The 25,789-nt window shown below is 41.7% G+C and overlaps 1 protein-coding gene and 1 long non-coding RNA gene across 3 annotated transcripts in view; both read left to right on the top strand.

The window, feature by feature from the left end:
• Positions 1-463: 463 nt before the first annotated feature.
• On the top strand, positions 464-3,520 carry LOC128303327 (uncharacterized). Of its 2 annotated transcripts, none has more exons than XR_008287390.1 (3): positions 464-571; positions 1,939-2,225; positions 3,064-3,520. It is a non-coding gene; the product is annotated as an uncharacterized LOC128303327 (long non-coding RNA). The 2 variants fall into 2 exon arrangements; XR_008287389.1 differs by having other exon boundaries at positions 488-571; positions 1,936-2,225.
• A 744-nt stretch (positions 3,521-4,264) lies between these two features.
• Positions 4,265-25,789, top strand: part of LOC128303326 (protein split ends) — a 77,394-nt gene continuing 55,869 nt past the window's right edge. The window contains exon 1 of the mRNA XM_053040252.1: positions 4,265-4,460. Within this exon, the coding sequence (XP_052896212.1) occupies positions 4,378-4,460 (83 nt within the window). The 5' untranslated portion in view covers positions 4,265-4,377. The remainder of the gene's footprint in view (positions 4,461-25,789) is intronic.

Below are 25,789 nucleotides of genomic sequence, written 5' to 3' on the forward strand. Positions count from 1 at the left end.
AACGAAAGACGCACCATTTGGGAACTTGAAGCAGCTTGGATCTTTAAAACTGTTGGATATACAGAGTACGAATCGCGGAAGTTGATTACAACACCAACATCTGATAGGGCGCTCCACAAGATTAAAAGATTATCATTGCAGCGCTGCATTGCCAAGATGTTACAAAAGCACAAAGTATAAACACTCGACACCAGCGTTCAATAATAATGCCGTTTCATTTTAAAACATGGATGATATTTAAACAGAAATAGCAACGGTCAATACAATCTGCAATAAAAATTATCTCTTTTATTGCAGTCATGAAAGTTCCACACATTGCGCCCTTATGTCAAATTCCCAAACGTCAAAAGTAAAATTTGCATCGCCTTGGTGATTTCATAATTTCATCTACCCATTTCGGATTATTCGGGGTGGAACCGAGGCCCGACGGATAAACGAGATTTCACTGTTATTCTTGCGTTCACATGGCAGCAGGGAGGCGCTGTGTCGTTCGCTCGCGTGAAGTTTGATTAATTTACAGTTAAAAAAAGCAAATCTACCAAACGAGTGTGTTCCAGTGCATTGATTGAAGGTGAAAAGTGTTCAATAGTTGAAACTGAAGTTACATTCGAAAACGTTAATCGTGTGTATTCAGGAAAGATAAGGGGTTCTTCGTACGTGCGTTTTCTTTTCTGTGGTGCGAATGGCTGCGCGTGTGTAGATGTGTAAGTGCGTGCGTGAGGTTCATGTAGCGTTGAGGAAGCCGTGTGCACCGTAGTACTCAGAACAGAATACGTGTGTGTTACTGATTCGCTGTGTGGTGTTTGCGTATCGCTGTGAACAATCATAAGTATGAAAAATCATACTTCTGTGTAGAAAACTCGTACATTTTAGTACCAGTAATTCCGTAATTTTTGTGGCGAATGGTCTCGATCTTCTACGTGGAATTGTACACCAACATCTTCCATCGTGGACCTCGAAAGCAAGCAACCGAATCAATTGTATCTCTCAAATTCATTTATACGGTTCTGCAATTATTCTTTTACTGATTTTATTAAGTAAAATTCCGTGGTAATGCCCCTTGAAAAAGAAAAAGAGGGATTGAGCAAGAGAAACAAACGAAGAGAAAAAGAGGATGTAGAAATGAAGCCACTCATACAATGTAGTTTTTTGGGCGAAAATGTTTAAGGGTGTGTGGATGTGTGTATGAGAATGAGGAAACAACGGAGCGATTGTGTGTGTGTGTATTTTTGGAGAAGAAGAAATGAAAATGAAGAATGCATGTAATGATGGGTTCGAAGCAGTATAAAAAATATGTGCGGTATTAAAACTGTCCTCCTTTTTATTGGTTTGGTAAGTTTCTTCTCATATTTCACATTTAATTTTTGCAAACAATTTTCTGTAAAAATTTATTACATTATGTAAAACGAACGATTAGAATAAATTTTAAATTAAAGAACAGGAAATAAATTTATCATACTGTACACACGCACTAGCTAAATACAATATGACCCTTAACATTGCAATTAATTTCATGTTTGTTTAGAACTCGTATTTTAACTAATTAAATATTGAAGACAAAGTTTCACGGCCATATTGTTTTATTAATCATCTTGCAGTAGGCCATATTCTCATCCAATCGTCTTGACCTAATAGAGTAGGCTACGTTTTAATAATTTTTTTTAGTAGCGTTATTGTTTATTACAATATTATTAATTTGCCCATTATAATGTTTTAACTGTTTTCTTATTTACAGAACACTACCTCATTACGTTCGCCAGAAGTGTCGGAAACAAGAGAAACATTAGGAGGGACATGAATATAAACAAATTTAATACATTTAAGATTACCTTGCACCAAATGACGCCGTGCAACTCTCTAGTGCAGTTTGCCCATTTCCATTCAACCGTGTATTACGCTTTTTACTAATACGTTTGCCTCTTTTTACGGTTTCAGCAGATGTAATGTGTTCATTCTTGTGCTTAAGGAGAATCATCCTAGCAGTTTTGTGAATGTGTGAATTGTTTCTTCTGGCTACACTCTACACAGCTACGCATAGTAGCAGCAGGGAAGGAAAAGCCCGCTGCTCTATCTGGCCGGAAAATACCTCGAACCAGCGAGAGAGAAAGAGAGAAATAGTGTAAATTGTAACCTAAAGTGAGCAAAAGAAAAGAAGGAAATTGCAAAGCTAAAAGCCGCAGGCCAGAGAATCATCGCGACGCAAATAATTCGAGCGAGAATAAAAGGTAAAGCCCAAACGAGGTGGTGCAGCCCGTGTATATGCAAAGGGTTTTTATAGGTTTTTTTTTCTGTAAGAAAGTGGTGGTTAAATTTCCAATTGTTCCAGTGTTAGCTAGGTGCTAGCGCAAAAGTAAAGAAGAAGAAAAGGATAGGAAGCCTTTTTTCCGGAAGTGGCGTGAAAAAAGGGTGTGTTATTTATTCTTAAGCAGTTGGGTTGGGGTGGGAGCTCATTAGCTTGGATGAGGTTCCTCATACACCATCACCAGCATAACAGCAGCAGCGAAGGGTAAACGTGGAGGACGAGGAAGAAGCACACGCCGCGAGTTTTCGTGTTCGTCGCGGGCCGGGCCGTGTGGCGCTCTTGTTGTAATATCCTGGAATGGTTGGGAAAAAAGCGATTTTCCTTCCGCGGTAATAATGGTGTGAGATGCACCGTTGACACCCATCATCATCGTTATTCGCGATCGTATTTTTCGCTGTCCAAGTAGACATCGTTTTCGGTCGCATTAAATGTTCTTCTTCATCATCACGCGAAAGAGTGCCGCGCCGCGATATCTCGTCCTCCACCAGAGTACCATCAGCAGCAACCCTGACGGGGGAAAGTGTATCAGCGTGGTAACACAACCGCCGCTGCTGTGCCCCTGTGTGCGAGAGTGTGCGTTTTGATGCTGCGGGTGTGTGTGTGCGTGCGTGCGTGCGTGTGTGTTCGCGCTTGTGTGGCATATGTAGTATGCTGTGCGTAAAGTGAACGCGCGCTGCTGGTGTGGCATACTAAGTGCGCGAAATCGATTGAGCTGCATTTTTCATGTTTTCACCTTGTTGTTTTTTTATCACTCAAAAAAGGTTTGTAGGTGCAAAGTGTCGAAATGTACGTGTGGTGGTAAAACCGGGAAAAGTAGTGGTGTTTCAAATGCAAAATGCATTTTTTTGCTGATCCGCACTAAAAGCAAAGCGTTGTGAAAGCGAATGAAAGAAGAGTTGAAGTAAATTAGGCAGAAGGTTAAGCAAGAGGGGGAGAGCGAGTGAGCTGGGGTTGTTGTGGTGAGCATATTTCCTAGAATCGCATCGTCCTTCGGAAGTTAATCCTTCTTCCTCGTGCGTGGTCTGTTTCCTTTCATCTGTGTGTACGTGTGTGCGTTTAATAGTGATCACTGCGTCAGAATGTGAATGATTTGATATGGTGTTTCCCACGTTGTGCGTTGCTCGGGCAGCCGTGGCTCACTGAGATGATGGTGGGTTGCTGCTGCAGCGACACAAGCGTCAGCATAAAACCATCCGAGACGAAGCCGGAGATGCACCCGGGGACGACGATGAGGGCAGAATGTGCCCTTCGTACTGTGTGCGCCGGTGGAGAGCCTTGAAAAGCAAAAGGATCGTCGACCGTGTGTTTCATCGCGCCCCGTCACGATCGTCGGCCAAAAGACGCCGGCGTCGAGGCATGTTGATCCTAGGATGAATGCTACATGCACAAGCGAGCAAATTGTTACAAACGTAGTGTGCCGTCAATATTACCAACGCAAGAAAAACTACAGAGGGGGCACCCATCGGCTTGCTGGGATGAAAATCAGATAATAAGCGCGCGCAATAACGAGCAACGCTAAGGATTAAGCTCACAACTCTCTCTATTTCGTCACAGTAATCCCACGCGGCACAGTGGCCTGGGCATTCTGATCTGACGATCCAGGCATATTTTGCGTGCGTTACAGTGATTTCAACTGAGATCTGGGAGTAGCAAAACTACGTTAACCTCTCTAACCACGGCGAATCCTTTTCATCCAGTTCCCCTCAACTGATTAGGCTGTAAATAGCCTCAACCATTCCGTATTTCCTGTACCATCAAAAGAGACCTTCTGCATTCTTACAATATCCGTATCCTACTGAGAGGTGGAAAGCACAAGATAGACTAGAGATCCCCTGAAAGGTTTCTACAAATTTAGAAGTCCCAGAAGTCCTCTCAAATCCCTCTAACCCACACGCACGCAACGTAAAAGAAGAGCTTGTGGTGCTGTTTGGTGTGCGATCTCAGCACGCACTAAAAGGGCATACACACGACCGCGTACACGCATTTCCCTTCTCCCCACGCATTGTCATTGCGCGTTGAGCATACCGGTCGCCCGTACGAGATATCCGCCTCCATGAAGCATCAGAGGCAAGAAAATGGTACGCGAGACTCGACATCTGTGGGTTGGAAATTTGCCCGAAACTGTACGAGAGGATAAGCTAAGGGAACATTTTAAAAGGTAAGTTTCATTTAAAGTTCATTTATTTTTCCTCTGCTGTGTAGGCATTTGCAATGGTAGTAATGTTCTAAGCTAATTGGGGCGGGCCTCGGTGGTGCAAAATCCTGTCCGGGACCAATGAAGTAGAATGTTGTACACCACTGATGTCGCGTGAGCCTCTTTTCATGTAGCAACCTTGTTGTGCACACCCAATTCCTTTACGCGGGTCGGATTGAAATACCTCGCCCGTAATATTGCCATATGAACGGCGGTTTAGTTTGCTTTAGGTAAGGACTTTTTTCCTCGTCTACCCAGATTTGTGATCGTGATGAGGATTGTATGGGGTAGCCTAGCTAAGGGAACCCTTACCTAGTCCTCCTAGTTTGCATCGATTACCGGTGCGCCCGAATATGTGTGCGTATGAAGCATTCTGCAGCTGCCGTGCTTGCAGCCCATGTCTAACCCCTGGGTATCTATAAAATATTTGCCTCTTGCTGTCCATAAGCCTCAAAAACGATGTCTCTTATATTTGAAGGCAATATCTCCAGTATATGCACTTATAAGGGCTGCGAAGTGCAGGAATGCCCACATGCTATAATCCAGGAACAGAGAAGAGGGTAACGCTCTGCTGGACAAAAAGGTATGCGTAAAAGATCAACTCCCAGCTGACTAGATGTTGGGACATGAAGGGGAAATATATGTTATCCCAGAACAGAGGCGCTCTAATGAAATTAATCATCTGAAGTCGAGAATAGCAGTGCCTTGAGAAAGAACTCCAATGTATACGATGTATTACATTCTAATTATATTGCTGTGAATTTCTTGTAGGGGTTTAGGGTCTGTTAAATAACTGCAAAGAATTTTGCTGTTTTACTGTTTAAAGATGTTTTATCTGAACATATCTTTGGTATTACTTCTGCTTTGCTTGGTGTATTGATACTTTTACTGAATTCGTTGTTGATTTTGATGCGGTGCAATTTTCTTTTTGCAATGAAAAGGCAATATGACGCCAATAAATGCAACCGGAATTGCTTTGGCTGCCGCTGCGTATGCGAAGACAGTACAGTCCGCGCTAATAATGAGATATTCCAATTCCAGTATGCAGTTTAGTATTATAAAAAAAAACGTGTCCCCATGCCTCAATAAACATAAAATCCCATCTTTGTGCTGCTCCTTCTTGTTGAGCTTCTATTGACGACGGCGGTGCATTATATGTGTGTTGTAAAGCAAATTGCATAGCAATATAGTGTATGCAGATATCGAGAAGACCTGCTGCTCCCTTCTTGCTCGCAATATAAGCTGCAGGTTATAAAAGACATTCTTGTGATGTGGAAGATGGCAATAAAGGCATTCAAATCAACACATCGTTCGTCATCTCGTTTCGCTCGATATTTGTAGAGAAGTTTATGGTAACGGCATCTGGCAATAATATTAATTGTACTCTGCTTCGTTGTGCAGCACAATTTATTAGCAATGATCGTTATGATCGATGTATGGCATCGATTTAATAAGGTCTGTGTACCGTTCATCTTAGTATGTTGTTTGTTAGTTTTATAAACTTTGAGCTGAGTAGCTACATTTGCCTCTTAACATTTCATCTTGGTACTGGCAGGGCAAAAAGGCAAAAAGGGCAAAAAGGTGAAAAATTGGTTGAAAATTCCGTCCTTAGTTATGTAAAACTATTTATTTGCTTTTTTTTAATTGTAGTTTTGTTAATGTTTTTTTTCCAAACAGTTTACTAAATTGTTGGATAAATACTGGAGCAGATATTGCAACAACCGATATTGCACCCAGGATTCGATATACGCGTATCTTTCCTGGATAAGAGCGACCCGCTATAATAACAGCGTGTATCTCAGGGACTGTCTGTATTTCTTTTTTTCTTTTTGATTTTGAAGGCTTTTGAATTTCACAACGTGCATTAAAGAATCCTGTAGTGCAGAGCGGTTCAGGAATGTTTCGGTCTCTGTCCTTACACCGGGGATAAACAAAACTTTGTTTATCAACAACAAAATGTTAACCATAAAATATCTCTCCCATCAAAACAAGATTACATTTCGTATTTGTCTGTTAGTAGACGCATTTCTGCTTATTTCTGGGCCAATCTTACTTAATCTCCGTAATATTGAGCCCAACAGACGAGGTTGTTATGTTGCACTTTACAAAACAACAACCCCTCACCCCGCAGTGTTGTTTTCGTTTCCCTAAGCTCCGTCGACGCGGGAGCTTTAACAGTGTATGCCGTTCTTACTGTGGTTTGTGCAAAAGAATATTGAAATTATACAATTTTACTAATTTTGGAGTTGAAAATCGATAAATAATTGAATGAAGAGTGGAGAATAAAAAAAAAAGGCACATACGTAATAGCATGAACCGATGTTTTCCGTAGGGTTAGTACATTTTATTTGTATCTCACTATCTCTAGACTCTCGTTTCGTACGGTTCGGGGTGACTGCTTTCCCGCTCTGCCACACACGGCGTTTTTTCTCCCGCTCTCTCGTTCACTCAAGCGCAAAAGGCAGCCAAGTCATCGCTTCGCTTCGGAGCATTTGCCAGAGTGTTGTGTTGGTTTAGCACTGCTGCTGCTGTGTGTGTGTGTGTGGTGATATGAATACCGCACGGAGCGCTACACAGAACACTCTGTGCTGTGGGTCAGAGCAGAACGGGTAGCTTTGGACGGTTGCCAGAATGAAAGCAAAATAGATGAGACCGTCGTACACAAAAACACACACACACACGCACACGCAGGAAAGTGTATTATTACAGATGTGTTTCAAAGTGTGGCGTCCGGACGACAGGGCATAGCCTGTTTTTTTGTTTTCTTTTACATTCCCGGCCGTTGTATTCTTCTTGCTTGGTTCGTGTTCGTGTTCATCGGTGCGCTGCTTCGAGTGTTTTTCCACGGGCGGCCCCCTGGTCTTTCGGGGTGTGCGTGTGAGCGCTGATGTTCGCATTTGCAGCAGATAAGATAGGCCAGCACCAGCCCCACAGTAAACGCGATGGGAAGCGGCTCAAAAGGCAAAGTCGTTAAGAACATGCGAGCGCGAAGAGGGCTTGTTGAAATGGGAATAATTTACTAGGCCTTGGTGTGGCATACATGGAAAACAGAGAAAAAGAATGCAGGAAAGAGTCCCAGGAATGCCCGAGCTGATTGGGAGTATGGAGCGTGTGTGTGTGTGTGCACGTATGTTACTGATGGGTAGTAAATCGCGGTTTTGCAGAAAATACTCCATCAGTGTGTGCGAGCTTCGTGCTGCCTTTTTCATTCGATTCGCAGCGTATTAGGCTCAATCCCCGTCTCGTTCTATCTCACACAATCATCGTTTAGCACCAGAAATTGATGGGAATCTTTGAAGGAATGAGCCATATACTCAAGAATAATGTGGTACGAAGAAAACCTAATAATAATTTCCTAACAGTCATGTTATATTAATTCATAAATATAAACTCTGTTTGGACATTTAATTTCATTTGCTTCCAGTTGCGAACATTCGAGTTTTGTACTGTTATTCCTACCGAAACCGATCCCTGCTCGGTGGAGTGGTGTAGTATTGGTGTACGAAATACATCTCCATGCAGCTACACGGTAGCCTCACTTACACAAGCCCAATTCGTATCTCTGGTCGTAGCTCAAAGCCTGCTGCTTTTTTTTTCGTTCACTTTGCCCACAGCAGCACCAAAGCTAGCCAGGAAAGGAAATGTTGGAATGGAAAGGGAGAACACTCTTTCTACAAGATAGAGCCATTCTCACTCTTACCTAGGGCGAAGCAAAATTTTGCGCGGTATATTCAAAGTTGAACCGTTTTCTTCGTCTCTTCCGGATGATGCGAACGCGTCTTATTCTGGAGAGTTCTTTTTTATTACTTCTCTCCTTTACCATTATCCATCCGGTACGGTTGTTTTTCTTTTTTGCACTTTCGTGCTTCGTGGTTCTATGTCCTATCTACACACACGGGACACACATACACACATATCACACATGTTCGCTCACGCCATATTGCTCTGGACTGTGTTTGTTGGTGGGTGAACACAGGGCATGACGAATACCGCGGAACTTCTCTCTACACTGTACACGTAATCCTTGCTCGTTGGTTCCTTCTTCCTTCTCTGTCTAGCGGACGGTAGAACTTTTTACGGTCGCTCGCTCACGCTGCTGGTGGGAGATGCACCTGTTAATGCGAGTATAGCTCGTTTTTGGCTTCCCCCTCGTATTCGTCCGCTCTCTCTGGCTTATTCGATCCGCGCAATAATTGGAACGAGTCACTACAAAGCATCTTTTCATAGTAACTATGGCTAATCCTGAGGTTCGTTTACATCCACAAGCAACTGGAATAGGCTTTGTAGAAATAGAATAGTGTTCTTGAAAGAATGAAATGCTGTAATAAATCTGGAATTAGAATTTTTTAATGTAGAAAATAACATGAAGAATGTCGAAAAATTGCGGAACGGTACAGTTTTTGTTACAGTAGTTGATAGCTCACGTATTCACTCAAGAAGATCTCCTCGTCCAACATGTCCCATGTTCCTCGGGTTTTCGGTTTTCGTCAGTTTGCGCCGGATCACATCGGTTTTCAGAAGCGGTACGTTCTTTTCCTGCGTGTCCCCTTGCACAGACCTGTATGACGTGATTCTATAAATTCCTCTCTGCAAGAAATGTCTTCTCGTGTTGTCTGTTTCGATGATACTACCAAGTTGCGTCCTCGTCAGAAATCTTCCACCAAGAGAATATAGCCCTCCCGTATGTATGTTTGTTTGGAGTGTTTGCTATTCAAACACACTTCAATAGCAGTAGCCTCTCGAGACTTTCTTATTCCTGAAAATGAGGTTGTCTCACCGGGAAACGTGCGGCTAAAACAGACTTCCTTCTGAAGGTAGGCTCTATGGTGTCTTTTTTTTTGTTTTATTGATTTCTGGTTGTGAGCAATGTTTTTCCAGGGCTTCCTTGCATAGAATATTGCACATTGGAACATCAACAGCAACGAAACCAGGAACTCTTGTAACAAACTTAGAAACAAAAAGAGTTTGAAAATAAAAATGTCTGTCATCTATATAACGATTGGATGTTCAAGAATTAGATTAGACAATCTCATAGGCAGGAATGTCAATGTTACAATACAGGCGTAATTTCTCTAAGAATAATGAGGTCTTCGATATACTTATTAGATGATACGTTATAAGATCGTATAATGCATCAAGCAGAATCAAATACATTCTTCAGCATGATACTCTCACTTGTCTGGAGCTACAACTCTTGGGAATTAACCTTCTGTAAGAGTCCTCTGTACTGCTCACGAACTCGTGAGTTCAATATCCCGGACATTCTGGAGCATGCATCAACGTCATCGCAATTTGAGCTTACAACGCCCTAATCTGTCTTTGCGAAGGATCAAAAATGGCTGGGTTGGGTTGTACGGTGCCATTTTAATGACATGACTAAGCCCACCGAAACCTGGCGAAAATAGTTCGATGTTCGACAGTAAGGTAATCAAAGCATGAAGAGTTGGACATTTAAGGAGCTTCTTCATTGTTTTTCCATGTATTGAATATGAAAGGATTGTCAAGAATGTGTATCTTCGAGAATCTTACCTAATTAAGAAGACTTTGCTGTATACAGATCTTATGATCATCATTTTGGATTGATTTCTGTCAGAACGCACAATTCTGGCGATTGTTTCGTCTCGCAGTTGGCAGTCTCTGAGACGTGCCTACTGAGTTAAAATTGTGCTTGTGCCGATGTCTACGGGTTCTTTGCTTGATTGGACATTGAGCTTGCAGTGCACATTAGTGGTTGAAGGAATATCAAATATCAGCAGTAGTAGGCAGCGGAACAATCACCATCACCACCACCACCACTACTGCTACTGTGTGTGCTGTAGGAAAAGGATTGATGACACGCATACTGTCGTGTTGTTTATAAAGTCGCATTTATCAAAAGAGAAGGAAGCGCACCCCCACTCACGCCTGTTAAAGCGACCAATCTTGCTGTGTGTGGCTTTTTGGTACTGCCAAACAAAAATTGTATTTTTTGTTTTTTTTGTCTCTCATTGGGGTTTTTTGGGCTGTTGACGATTAATTCATGTTTTTTTTCACAATGACAACTAAAAAATGCTTCGTGTTTGTGTGGCGAATTGGAGAAGCGAAAATGGGTAGTGCAGTGTATTTTGTTGTTGTGGTTGTCCTCGATTAAGTTGTTTTGTTGTGCTGTGTTCGGATGCTGCTGCTGTAGAGAAATCCGGTTGTAGATATGGTTGATCGGAGGGTGCCAAGAAATGGCGAATAAGTAAAAGATGAAGTTGATGAACAGCGAATAACCCGTTCGGTCGTCGTCGTCATTACGTGAGGAGTGGGGGTCTGTTGTTTTTGTTCACATCTATTTACGAAAAAGCACCTAGAAGGACGGTTTTTGCTGACCCGCACTAGAGTGAATGCAACGGAGAGAAGATTTGTGGCCGCAAAAGAGAGTGGAAAGACGCAATCCTCCTTCTCATCATCGTCTTTTTTCTGATCGCTTGAATGTCGCGGTAGTTTTACTTTGCGGATAGGTCTCTTTTGGGCATAAGAGTGGCGTTGTGTGCTTTACACCTTCCCGGATGCGCTTCGTCATGCGTTTTGGCTGCCACACACAACCACGCTACATCAGTGCCCCCCACGCTTTACTTAGAAGGTGTCTTTCCTTCTCCTTCTCTATGGCTGTCTCCTTCTATCCTTTATTAATGTCAACTCTACCATTTCTCGGGCGTTGTGCTGAGCACGAGTTTCGAGTTCTTGCTAGAAAAGGGCCGAGATGTACCTTACCCTTTATTTAAGGAGCTGTGCAATGCGGGCCCTGTAACGCACATATTGGAGCTCAGCGCTAAACTACGGAGCCGAAGGACCAAAATTCGACCCCCAAAACGCCCCAATGTGAGAAGGTCTGCCGCTCCCGGAGGCTCACAGTTATCTGCGTCATAACGTGAGCCATGGTTTTAGTGAACGCACTACACGTTTGCTTGCGTGGTCGAACGACGGAATTGCCGGCCTGACGATGATGATGATGATGACGATGAGAAGATAAGTAGCGTGAGCGAGAAGACGAGTTGGGTTCCTTGTTTGTTGCTCTCGGGGTTATCGTACATGCAGTGCGCTGCTTAAGCGTCAAAACAATGTGTATTTTTGCGATGGTGTGTGTGTGTGTGTGTGTAAGGAAGAGAAGGAAAGGGGAGCGAGTGAGACGCAGTAGTGGTGGTGCGTTTTTCGTATGAAGTGGTTGAATCGATTCACAAGGAGGATTGTTGGGTTTTTTGGCTTTTGGAAAGTACAAGAGGAGAATGGGCAGAGGGCTTTGCAGAGGGCGGAATGGAGATGGTTTTGTGCTTGTGCAAAGTGTGTTTGTTGTTTTTTTTTCGTTGGCCCGTTTCCTTGCCTAACTGCACACAGAGAATGAGCAAAAGTAGGAGAGAGAGAGCGAGCGAGAAGGCCAGCTAGTGTGTGGCACCGATCGGCAAAACCGGGGCAGATGGAATGGGAAAAAACGCTCTCTCCTACGGATGGACCAATGTTTTCCGTAGGGTTAGTATATTGATTTTAATTGGACGCCCGTCAACAGCAGGCAGCGCGAGCGAGAGAGCTGAACGCCGATGCGTGCGAGCGCTTGCGCACAATAGCCCGCGGTATGTGTAAGGGCACGTGAGAGCGACCGAGAGAAAGGATTTGACCGAGATGTACATTGGCGCTCTGTTGTGTGTATAATACCCACTACTGGATGGCTGGGAACACACACGGGCCCGGGTCTGATTTTAGCGTTTGGCTCCACTGGGTGGGTGGGGGGGATGTTCCATGGCGCACGGGTGTGTGTGCTCTCGTGCGTACAGTGACTCGTTCGCTCGGAGAGACAATCGCGCGTCGTCATCCCTGGGATTTTATCGGTGTGTTCACCCGCCTGCTGTTGCTGCTGCTGTTATGCTTTTTAGCCTCCAGACGTGGTAGCGAAAGCGAGAAGGCGCGAATAACACCGACTGGTGCGAGCGAGCAGCAAGATCATAGCGCACTTCGTTCGATGCCTTCTTTTGCCAACATCAGCACCCCCCCCCCCCCCCCTCCTTCTATTCCGTCTACCCAACTCTCTGCTCCATACTCTCCACCTCTTGTTGCTGTGTTGTTGCATGTGGGGTGTTCCGTTTTTTTTCTTACCTACGATCAGAAGCGCACGTATTCTTCTTCACTTCAGTATATATATGAGGCAACAACACATTTGATGGACGATGACGACGCACCAACCCGACCCGAAGAAGTACAGCGCAGCGCTCTGCGCGTGTGTTTCTTTGTACGCATGATGTGTTTGTATGCGTGCACGCGAGTTTGTCGTGTTGGAAAAGCGGCAATGGTTGGTGTGGATGGTGTGCAGCGAGGGAAAGAAGTTTCATCTTTTTAAGTGTGTTGTTTTCTTGTTCTGTGTTTTATTTTTCCTCCTCTACTTTTAGATTCGACGGATGGACGAATCGGTCGTTGCTTGTGTGTGTTTGTTTCCCTACGTCTCCGCGCGTTTTGTCTTATTTGAACGCCCTTCAACCGTCAGCGTTGATGATGAGGCACGCACAACGCACGAAGCGGCGCTACCAGCAGCAGCAGCAGCACACACAACACGCCAGAAAAAGCAAGAAAAGAAACAGTTGGCGAGAGCAGCGTGAAGCCATTTGCCTTGCTGTCTCGCTTTCTCTCCCTCTGTCACGCTGTCGAATGGTTTGGCCCGTCGTCCATCCATTTCGTAAGGATGTGAGTCGGTTTTTTTTTCTTCGCCTTTTTTGACCGACACCAATCGATACGATCCATAGCGCACTAGCCACACGGAAACTATATTATTACTACCACTAGTGCAAACCCACTATACCATCAACGGGAACGGCCGTATTTTATGTGTTGCGCGAAGGGCCAGTGCTGAGTAATGTTTGCCTAGCCCTGTAGAGTGTGGAAGGCACTTTTGGTGTGTGCGCTCACGGTGTGTCGTAATTTTCCATATCGTACCATCCGATCCCAATTCCGTCTTCCATTTGTTGTAACTCAAGAATAGATACTGTGGAAAACAGCGGTGGGGAAACGCTACCATGTACCTGAAGATTGTAGATTCGTTGCCGTTACAAGAAGTGTACTTTTTAGGAGGTTTTTTTCGTCTTGGTTTTTGCTGACTTACGCAAGCTGAGTTGGAACCTCGAGAATACGTTTCGAGCTATGTAACTACTGAATTTTAATGGTTTTATTAGTGTGTTAACACTAGAACTAGTAAACGTGTGGTAACTTGGAAGAGTTGGATAATGTTTTAATCGTTCTTGGAGTTGGTACTGTTGAACAGATATGTAAAAATCACTCATGATACAGTTCTATATATTTTAAATACATACAACGAATTGTTTTAATTTTAAAGATGAAAAAGTTGTTATCTTTTGAAAAGTTTGTTATTTCGAAGTATTCTTTCTTGAACATGTCCTGACATCATATCGCCTTTAACTCTGCCAAACTGCCCAACGCGCTATGTAACAGAGCTTTTCGTTCCCTAGTGTGACTAATTATTTCGGCATTTTCGCATTTACAACTAAATGGTATTACTATTATTGGCTTTAGGATGTGCCACGTGTGCCATTACGCGTTCTTTTGGGTTTCACGATAATGGAGATGACTTTTTCGCTGGCTATTTTCGAAACGGCTGGTGGAAATGAACTACTTGTTTTTGGACAATAATTACACCCTGTTAGTCACGACAGCGGCGTGTTCGTGTCATATGTGACGTAGTTTTTCAGTTTTCAACGGAAATAGAAGCTAAACTCTTTTTATGCATAATAATATTTCAGAGTTAAAAACACCACCAAAACTACGTCAGAAACGTTATAACTAGTTAAGTGCTGCTTAATGTTATGAATGCATATATTAGAAAAAACTACATTAAATTGCCATAAGAATACTATTAACTAGTGTTGGGGTAAATATGATGCGGATTAATAAATTTAAATGAATCTTTGAACTCAATGAATGATTCTGAATCTCTATTCAAAAGATTCAAGATTCATCTAAAAATCATGAACCATACAAGGTAAATAACCTCTTCGATAAAAATTCATGTGAATGACTTTTCTCAAAAGATTCATTAATCACAACACTACTGCTAACTGCTTAAAGCAAATCGAAAACATTATTTCCGAAGGATACCTAGTTGATATATCCTGGTTTGAATTTAATGCTCAAATATTAAGACAATTATTGAATTGTTTTTTTGTAACGCCGTCTTAAACTATAACTAGTCAAATTTGACCCATCAATTGTATTATAAAAAGTGCTACAGCTATCAAAAGGGGTCTGATCTTTCTACATAAGATCATTCCAGATCGTGATCTAAATAAAGCAAGATCCCTAGAACATCACGTTTACCTCCTACATAGCAGTTGCAATTAAGCAGTTAACAAACATATATAAAGGGTAAACTTTGTGCAATAATTGGATCTTTGTTTTAAACTTTGGAAGATAACGATTATTGAAAATTCTTTTATTATCTAAACCTGTTTTACAATGTGAGAATAAACAAAGCATTCGGAACTGAGGCATCACTGCGGTCTCGAATGGGAATGCAACTTCAGGGAATAGAGAGCATTAGGAAATGGCACACATCCACACCGAATGCGATTTTTTTTTCTTTTAATTTGAAAAGGTGTTCACAGGGCCACAAAGATCTGTGCCGGAGGTGACTTCACGTGGGCCTCAAGCACCTCTGTACACATCGCTAATAAATTAAGACAAAATGAAGAATTTCAACACGGTTCTGCAGATCAAATTCGCATTACTTTGGCATCATAAAGCGTTCCTAGAAAGGATTTGTAATGATTGAAGTTCAAATATATAAAGACGAAAGAACCGTGCAATTTAACAAACATTCGTCTAAACGATTTTATGTGGCCTGATGGTTGAGCTTTTTTTTAAACCATTTGTTCGACCAAACACGATCCATGATGTAGTGGTTTAGCCATGATATCCTACGACAGCGTTGGTTTACCTACTTTATCTCTTTATTAGGTCAAACCGGTAACTAGTCTGGGAGCTAACAGGTTTTTTGGTCTCGAAGCCGTAGTGCTATTTTCTACCTCTGAATCACTAAAAAGGCGCCACTTGCTAACTCCAGTCCGCCCACACTGTCATGATTTGTTCTCGCGTTCTCCCTACCGTAGCTCTCAAGAGATCGTTGATGAAGGCGGAACAACATTTATACCAGCCTTCCGTTTATGCGATGTTGTTCTCCATCGCACAATATTTTATTAGGTTTTTGCGGACACCACCGCCAGGGTAAAGGTCTTACTACAAAGAGCAATATATTCTTTTCAAGTACACTGTATACAGCTCGTATGTTAGATTTGTTAAACAGAAACAAACGAAATAAAAACTGTCCCTTGCAACCACTAGGGTGTGTGTGCCATAAAGCTGCATACGAAAAGCAGGTGAAAGCAAAGCCCCTTTTGATAGCGTCGCATTGTGACGCATTTAAATTTCATGCCCGACTGAGTGACACTTTGCCTCGATAGGGGCATGTTCGAGACTGGGGAAGTAGACGGCGTGGGAAGGCAGTGTGGCAGAGAATGTGTTGCACTTCCTGTTCGCCTGGTGTAGCCCACGACACGACAGTCCGCGTCCCTTATCCAGACACAACCCTTGAGGCTCAAGACCTTCTGTCTGTGTTGTTTGTGTAGTGCGTTTTTACTTGCGCTTGCGTTGTTTGCATTGGCCGGGTTGGACCGTGGAAAGTCCTTGAAATGGTCAAACGCATACGTTGAACAGTAGTGGTCGGAAAGCGTGTTTGTGTGACAGACTGTGTGTGTGTGTGTATATGTTACTGCGGCGAGGTCGATTGATTTGATTGGAACCCTTTTCCTGGTCTTACTTCTCGCTGTTCCGCATTTTGTACAGTCAGTATGCCTCGCGCACCGTGTTGTTGCCCGGAGACAAGTATGTTTGAAAATAGGCTGTTTGGAATGTCAACCAATACAGGAATGATGTATGCACAATGCTGCGTTTTTGAAATTTTCGTTAAAAAATGCAGCAGGAGTTCAGGAAAATGTTATGTTGAAGAAACATGATGTTATTTAAATGTTCAATTACTGTTATTCACAATTGCAATTTTTATATTCTATCACATACATGTAAGGATTGGGTTGGACAGCCCTGGAAGGCTGAAATGTAAAAGGAGAAGTAATTGTTAGGATAGGAGTGTATCTGAAAGTGGCGAATGCAGTTGCCCAGGTCAAAGTCAGTATTAAAATAACAAACAACAACAGCATCTCATGAACTTCCGATCGGAATGGTAACCGTACATCAATAAACTATTTTCCCAACAATCACATACAACACATCGCAATTTGGTGGTATCCGTATGCTTAATTCGAGTATGTTAGTCATATTTTCTTAAGGGTGACCAGCCCCCTGGAGCCTGGCGAGTCTAAATCGCTGTATAGATAGCTATCCAACAGTTTCAATGATTCAAATATATCGAAAAAGGCTTGAATTTGGGATTACTTAAAAAAACTATGTTAACTTTCGCCTAAGATTTAGCAGAAACGTAGCACAAAGTCATATTGAGTGGTAGATTATTTTTTTGTTTTGCCATGATTACAAACATTTGTTGTATGGTCAACGCTCTGTAGATTTGGGTATTTATTGAGAGTTGTGTAAAGCATTTGTTTTATTTGTCTACGTAAAGTAGTTGAGTAGGTGCCGGTCTTCACACGTCAGTACCCGTCCAAAATCCAGATCGGACCAATGTCGTCCGTTGGTCCAAAGGCCTAGTAGACCTCTTGCAGTTGTGCATATGGAGAAGAATTTAACTGAGTATTTGTATATATTGTTATGTTCTTTGACTTACTTAATTTAGCGAAGAAATTGTTAGCTTTTCGACTTATGTAGTTATTAAACGAAATATTTATTGTCATGCGATTTTGTCGTCTATCTGTCAGGCGTTTGACAGATAAACACTTTTCACTTATGTAATGACACTACAGAACGCATCGTCTCTAAATTTTGATTTACGGATTTGAAACGTAAATAATTAACGATACGTTTTTTTCCTCATAATGTATGCACAAATTCATATAAAACTACAAAACAAATACTAAACGGATTGCTATTATGGCAGATAATCGACTGTTCAGATAATCGAATTTCAGGCGTGCTCAATTTCCATTTTTGAGACTGGTTTTATTCTGTACGCGATGGGCATATATACTAAAAAATCGATTGATAGAAATTTCTACGTCTAAAATTACAATCGTATTGCTAAAATGTGTTTTCATTAAACAAAATTACAAACTTTTCATTAAATTAGCTAGAAATATTTTAGTTTTCATGACTTTTGAACGTTTCTATCGGCATTCGTCAACGACCGGGCAATGCTCAGACCCCGGGCACTCTGTAGAGGCAAAACAATAAAAGTAATGTATAGTTATTTTCAATTTTGAATGGTCGCTTTCAACTCCCCACTTGCCGCAGTTCAAGTGAACGGGAATAAAGATGGGGATGCAAGACAAGAAAAAAGAACTTCTAGTTCCTGGTTCTAGTATTCTCGTTCCGCACTGCTGAATGCTCTGTTCTTTACCGTGTGTAACCTTGTGGAGTGAAGTTGTAAAGATGAAAAAGCAAATGACGATAAAAGAAAGCCTTTTTTACAACTGTTCGCCTGGTAACAATGAACTTTCTGGCTTTCTTTGTCCGCACGCTATAAGCTCACTCATAAGAGGGAACTTCCTTCCTTCCTTTCGTAGAATACAAAAGAATGATTAAATAAGAATTTTGACGATTCATTCGAAGTGCAATATTATGTTTTTTTAAGGTGAAATAGTATGTAGAAGTTTTGTTATTCACATGCACTCTAGTGGCGAAGTCAGCTTATTTTCCTGAGATAAATGTCTTAAAATTTATCGAACAAATGACTACTGTGTACTGATACCCTTGCAGAGCAGACCTCTCAGTGTAACGAGGTTCTGAGGCAACCTTTCTGGAGAGATAGGGCCAAATAATTCCCATTTCTGACAATTTGAGGTGCATGGTACTTTGGGATTGTATTGTGATGTCCGTTTTTACATCTCCGTTTTTACAAAAGTTTTATACAATAACGATTTACCGAAAAATTTATAAAACTATTACTGTTTTGTGGTGTAATATGGAACACTTCATCTGCCAGTTTGACGTTGTTTAAAGTAACAAAATCTTTGGCTTACATCGATTAGAATATGGCTTTGGGGGGGGGGGGGGGAGGGGGGGGGGGAGAGAAGAGTAATTCATATGAGTCAAACTAAGTGACGAGTCGATGTTCAAAATATTTATGAATTATCAAAGATTAAAGATTCATAAATCCTCAAAGCTACATGAATCGCTAAGAAATCATGGATTTGTGTATTTGAAATCTTTTTGCTTGCGAAATAGAATTGGTCCATTGTGACCTAAAATTTATGAATTCATACTTACTTACTTAATTATAAGGCGTTACAGGCGCCGTCGTCAGCCAATCCAATATCCCGGCATTTCTGACGAACGTATCAACGCCATCATTCCATTTTACTTTGGACCAACAATGCCCCCTCTGTCCATGTGGACGACCTAAAAGAACTTGACGGTCTGGGTCGTCCGGTGTCATTCTCATCACGTGACCAACCCACCGGAACCTGGCGAGTCTAATCCGCTGTATGAACAGTAATGTCGCCATACAGCTCATCGAGCTCGTCGTTATAGTGGCTCCTGTATTATCCTTCCACACTTACGGGAACAAGAGGACGTCATTAGATTTGGATTAAATCTATGTCTCAGAGTCGTATGTGAGTACTGGAACTACATAGGTGCTATATAGTTCCAGCTTTGTTCGCCACGACAGGTGTTTCTAGTGGAGAAGTTTCCACAGGCTCTGCAAATGACCGGTTTGCAGCCAGCCAACTTTTAATGCATATCTTACACTTCCATACGATTATGTTGAGTTTAATCATCCTGTGAAATACCCAGCGTAGATTGTTCTAATATTTATTGTGTCTTTGACACATGACTAACGCAGAAAGAAGGGTTATTAATGAGACAATATATGGCGCGTGTTTAACCAACAACAGCAATGATTGAAAGTACATCCTATAAAGGTATACCAATACGATTTGCTGCATGCTTTTCTAAATCTTCACGACGTGACGAATGACACAGTAGCAGTGTACGCGGGCTAGAGAAGCAACTTCGCGTCCGAAATAAACGCCCTGCCTTCGTCTGGTGCGGTCGGTCTGTTTTACGTTAACTTCCTATGCTTGAGAGATGACATTTAAATATCATTACTAATGTGGTAGGAACCGTTGAGATCGCATGGTAAGAGGGGGGAGTGGCAAGGTTTGCGGAAGGGGCGAGTAAGATACACGAGCAGGAAACGTGACAAAACTCGTTGCCTCGTTGTATGTGCAGAAGCTCCAACGGCAGCCGTAAGCCAAGATGACTTTTCTGAGATCGACTAGCAGAGCAGAAGAGGATGAAGCGCAGGAAATGAATGCCATCGGGTACATATCTTCGTAGTACATCTATCTGTACGGAGTGAAATATGTTTCAGTCGTGACTGGCAGGCGCCCGGGCCCTGCCCTGAACTCCTTCGCTAAACGATGATCCTTTCCGCGCAGACAACCCCGCACTTTCTGCTGGGGTGCTGCAAATACCGCAATGCTTTTTTTTCTAGTAAGTGCTTTGTTGTGTGCACTCCGTCTCGGCTGTGTAGCGTGCAGCATACACGTGTTTGTTGTCCTGCTACGGGGTATGGTGTGTTTCGCCTGGCTTTTTCACATTTCACACGTTCGCGATTCTACTTACACATGCAACCGTTTGCTAACCTTTATCTAGGTAAACGAATCTCTATTCGTCTTTATTCATGTTTGTTTTTTTATGCTCTCGATTCGTTTCAGGTAAGGAAGCAAGCTGCTGCTACCAATTTCCTTTTGGGTTACGTGAGTTAAACCAGCTCTACCCCCCTGGGACGACGTTGCAGTGGATGATCGTGAATTTCAATGATAGTTTTGTGGATCCTTACTTTGCTTTTCTCTGCGTTGTTTACCGTGGTTCCGAATGGGTTAGTTTCCCGATGTTATCCAGTTGATAGACATGCTGAAGCACCAGAGAAGCTTTTTACGATCGTTCAAAAGCTACATGATTCGCAAATCAACAGGTTGCACGATCATCAGTTCGATCTTGCCTCAGATTTTATTAATTTTGATTTCTTGAAAATATATATTAGTGTTCTCTCATGAAATTGCCGTTTCGCGATGGTCATTATATTCATTTTGACTGACGATACGTGGTTATAGCTCAGAAAAGATGTAGAACATTTAATGGATGAACTTTGTATTTGATTCAAAGTGCGTATTTGACAGTTGAAGATCAAAGTCGTCAACGAAAGGCAATTCGTCAGCGTCAACTTTAATCAAATTTCATACCAATGTCAAGGAACCTTTTTATTTGAAAGCTTGATTGAAAGCTCTTTGTGAAAGAGAAATAGTGAAACCCAGTTAAAGTCTAATAGTAAGAATGTAAATATATTGGGTTCTGTATTGCAAACGGTCACTTTGAATATGTATTTGGCAATACAATAAACAATAAACCTTTGATATCTTCAAGGTATTTTTTGAGCTTTTCTCTTTTTTCTCTTTTAGTTTATTTAGAGCGTATCTTATTACACTTTCTTCATGCAATGCTAGACGTGATAATGGCAGTTTCTCAGAATGTAATTGATATTGGAAGTTCTTGGAAGACAAGCATATCGCAATTGAACCGTAATGCTAAAGGTCGAAGGTTTTTTGCGTCGAAGGTGGTCGCGTTTCTACTTGTTTATTTAACTTATATATTCTGAAGCGCGATATAATGAGGTTTTTTCCCTTTATGTTTTCTATTGGGAATTGCTTAAAAGATTTCATTCCGTGGAACATATAATTTTTTTTATTTATCGATAGAACGGCCGGGGGCCGTACGTCAACAAATAACTATTACTTCCGTAAGATTTTCTGTACTTCGTGTTAGTAAAACCACTCCAAAGTTTGTAGCTGTAGCGTTGGATTCCATGATATCGACCACTTCCTCTGGTCATGTGCGTAATTCGATGCCGTAAGACCCGGGCTTCTAGTTGCGCTATTCGGGCATCAGGAAGATCCCCTGCTGTACCAATTCGCGTCATTCTGGGTCAGAAGGACTACGTGTACGCACGGATTCTGTTCGACTTCGAGATCAAAGAGATCGGAATCACATCACATCCTAATGGTGGGAGAAGGAAATGTGCCAGCAATTAATTGTTGAACTATTAGATATTAAGTGTAGGTCATAAGATATACGGCCTGGCCGTTCTACTGAGCCAAACAAGGAATGGTCAGTATACGGTATCGTTCCGCTGTGACGTTCCATCCATAGTGATAATATTTTCAAATATATCATCTTCAATGCCATGTATGACACAGAGAGGACAATACCTGAGGAATGATTCCTCTGATAATGCTGCAGAGCTGCCTGGCATTTTTGATGTGGATGGTGACGAATTAAATGATTTCTATGATAAATATTTTTATTTATTATTGAAAAATTTTGTTCCAATATGTGTGCATTAAAAAACTGAGGGGGGTATTTTATACACTTAAGTACTCGTGGGAATACAGTAGATGGAAATATCCAGTACATCTCTTAAGATGTGGTTCTTAATGGACTGAGGTCGAAAGGTATATATCACTTAAATTGTTAATAAAGAATTACTTACGGTCGAGGCTTTGTCGAAGAATTGTCTTTAAAAGTAAGCACTCAGATTTAGATTTTATTGAAACGTGGGCTTGTCTATTACGACATAGGTCTCTATTGGGCTACAGCAGGAAGATTTGTTAGCAGAATAATACAATAATTTCTCCTATTCTGTCGCCGTACCTCAATCAATCTCCATTGAGCGCTCGTTGTGAGTGAGAAAGAATTCACTTGAACCTTAAGTTGTCCAGTGGAAGCGTACACTCTATTACACGAATGCAAAAATCGTACTGACCTGACCGACCGACGTGGGTGTGGAACGGGAAACACGAAAGTAACTATACCAGGACTGTGCCAAAACATCAGCACCACCATCGCAACAGCACCCGAACAACAATTTGTGCTGTTCTTCAAGGGTAGGGGCAGAGGGGACAGGGTATAGTGACAACAAAGTTGCAAATTGCGAAATCATGTTTGTGCGGTCCGCCACAGAGATACAGCGGCATGAATTCGGGATAAAGCAAGCCGCCCATGCCGCCCATACGCGAACTATTGGGCTCCTCTTCTTTTTCGATCTTGTTGCTGTCTTCCCCGTTTTTCCCTTACCTTTCTGCCGAGAATGGAGAATGAAGCGAAGGGTCGGTGCGTTAGATAAGAGTTGGAAGATCGGTAGCCGGTGTCTTCCGGTACAAGCGGCATTGCTGGCAATTCCGCATGAAATGGGCATCAATTACTCTTAAGGGTAGTAAACTGACGGTGAGCCATTTTGTTTTAAATCGGAATAGCAACTTCAAATGTATAGGAAACAAGAATTAAAATCTTTACTTGCTTCTGTAAAATGTTTAAGAATTAATTCTGTTATCCTTTGTAGAGCATGCATGTTTTTCGTATGACAGAGTCAGCACATGGAATGAAAAAAAAACTGATGAAAATCCCTTGATCATACGGCCCTTGGCCGTCATAATGGAAAAATAAATAAAAAAATAAAAATAAAAAAAAATCCCTTATCTTACATTTTTGTTCGCAAAAATTCATTATGAAGCTAATGAATTTTTAAGTGCACATAAATTGAAACACGCTTGACACACTGAGCAATTGTTCCTGTTTGTTGTCTATTGTTCATGTTTACGGAATTTGACAGAGCAGATCAGTGTTTGCTGTGCAGGTTTGAACTGGAACGATGGTGTCTCTGACTGCGACACTGAGCACGGGAAATGCGGAATTGAAAGGAAATAAATGTTCCACAGCGTTCCACGCCTATCCATCCCCTCCAACAAATAGGAGGACCCAACGATCTACCAACAAAACACCACCTTTAAGCAGCGTCATCATCATCATTATCGATCGTCAAAGCATCGACGCTTGATTGCACCTAGGGGTGGTGAGAATAATTGTGATATCCACTTTGATAATGATAGCTGAGGTATGTTGTATGGCTCTAAACGAACGAGAATGGGATAAGGGGGTTTTGTTGTAATGTTCATTTTAATTAAATAGTAGTTGGCAAGCATGGAAAGAAGACAAAAGCGGGGTTCCAGGAGGTGGTCCGCTGTTTTGTTGGGACACACATGCAATAGGCTGTGATATCATTCAAATAACTAGCAAATAAGAAATTCATTTTCACTCCCCAAAAAAATGAATGTTTGTGAAATATTTTTGTTATAATAGTTGTTATAAATCATATAAGATTTTGTAGCATTATTAGAAAGCTTGGAACTGAAATTGGGTTCTGATTAGAAATGAGAAATTTAAGGATTTAAATCCGAGTTAAAGAGTTTAATAAAATCTTTAACAGTTTAACTCACTCATAACTGTTTCACCAACGTTCAACTCATGGTTCATTCGGGATTTAATTTGTCACTGTTGCAACCCAAATCAGAGTTAACTCATGATTTAAATCGTGGGTTGAAGATCGCCGTGAAGTATTAAATTTTATGTTTTTTAAAACTGATAACAACAAACAACAACAAACCTCACTTAAGATAGATCAAGGATCTTCTTACCGAAGGAGAGCTCGAGGACTAGAGGATTGGGAAGCGTTAAAATAATGGATGTCTTACAATATAAATGTATTTATCACAAACGCATGCAAGGATTGCCTACGTATTGAAACAAGATTGATTTTGTAGCTTGCTTCCACTTACTTTCCCAAACAATTCAGCAGTTTAAGTAGCTTAAGCCACAACAACTCGGTTATGTCTGAAATGCTCTAAATGTTTCTGCTGAGTTCCTATAATTTCGATCCTTGCACACTGTTCTGACATTTGCCAGCATATGAGAAATGTAGATTATATGATACGGTTTATTTTATGAACAGCTGAACTAGAAATGGAACTCTGCCTTTTAAATAAAAGAACTCATGACTTTTTCTTTGTTATCATATTCATCATATCTTCAATCAACTGTTCTCCAGAATGCCTTCTGACTGCTAGGAATTCTAGGAAAGATCTTGTGAAGGGAAGTACATTCATGTACTCTACCAAAGAACAATGATTGTCGTATTTATCTGCTTAACTTAGAATCCATTGTTATGCTTGTAGTGTCGACACACAACGCATGCTTGGATGACAAGTGCGCTTAGCTCACTCAAATGTTCAACCGAGGTTCTCTTGTTTCGTACACAAACATGCCGTGCGACATTTTATTTGTCAATTCCATATTCTTCTTGAAGTGTATAAAACTATTAAATTTATTTCTAGTGCTTGATAAGCATTTCTCCTCAAGGCTGAACAATGGTGAGGAATTTTGTTGAGGAAATGTTATTTACAGCAGTAGGTCGATCGTCGACGTTGCGGTGTCTACATCAACTCACGTGCCTTAGTAAACGTCATTCCCTGGGATTTTTGGTCACGTGTAAAACTCGCGATGCCTCGTCACGGCCCTTTTTAAGAATTCATTTTTTGAGTTTGAGTTTTTGAGTATTTTTTAAAAATAATTACCATTTAATGTTTGTAATGGGTGGATCTTCGTACTGTATCTTCAATGTTGAGGCCTACTTAGACAACTTTTGTGTTGGCCCTTACAGATCGGTATGTGAATCGATAAACAGAAATATATTAATCAAAACAGGTACGATGTTTAGAATAAAACAAAATTAAAATATATAAAAAAAACATTTGAATAAATTTTCTTTGTACACTTCCGCATGGTTGGAACTAGTTTGAAGAATGTTGCGGTGGAAAAACCGTTCTAAAACGCGCCACCGGGGAGAACAGCAAGTTCCGGCTGTTTCAACCGAACTGCGACGATGACTACACCATTGCGTCTACGCTTCCAAGCATGCATATCGATGCGGGGTGTGTGAGAGCGGTGCGAGACGGAACGGCGGAAACGGCGGGCAAGAAAAATCCCTCGTGGTTGGGCCTGCGAGCAGCTCCACACGATGCGATGACGACGACGGTCACGGATCGCGAGCACAGCACAGAGCCAGCTGTGTGTGGTGTGTGTTGCCGAGAGTGCGCACTGTTGCCAAGTTTTGCTTTCGTCGAGCAACAGCAGCAATGGCAGCAAACCGTGCGATTGCTTGCCTTGAGTGTTCATTTGGGGCGGTGCCCCTTCCCTCCGTCCACCTTCCCTCTCTCCTTGTTTCTTCTTTGCTTCTTCGCCTCGATTGCCCT

This window comes from Anopheles moucheti, chromosome 3 (assembly GCF_943734755.1).
Source record: "Anopheles moucheti chromosome 3, idAnoMoucSN_F20_07, whole genome shotgun sequence".
Classification (NCBI taxonomy): Eukaryota; Metazoa; Arthropoda; class Insecta; order Diptera; family Culicidae; genus Anopheles; species Anopheles moucheti.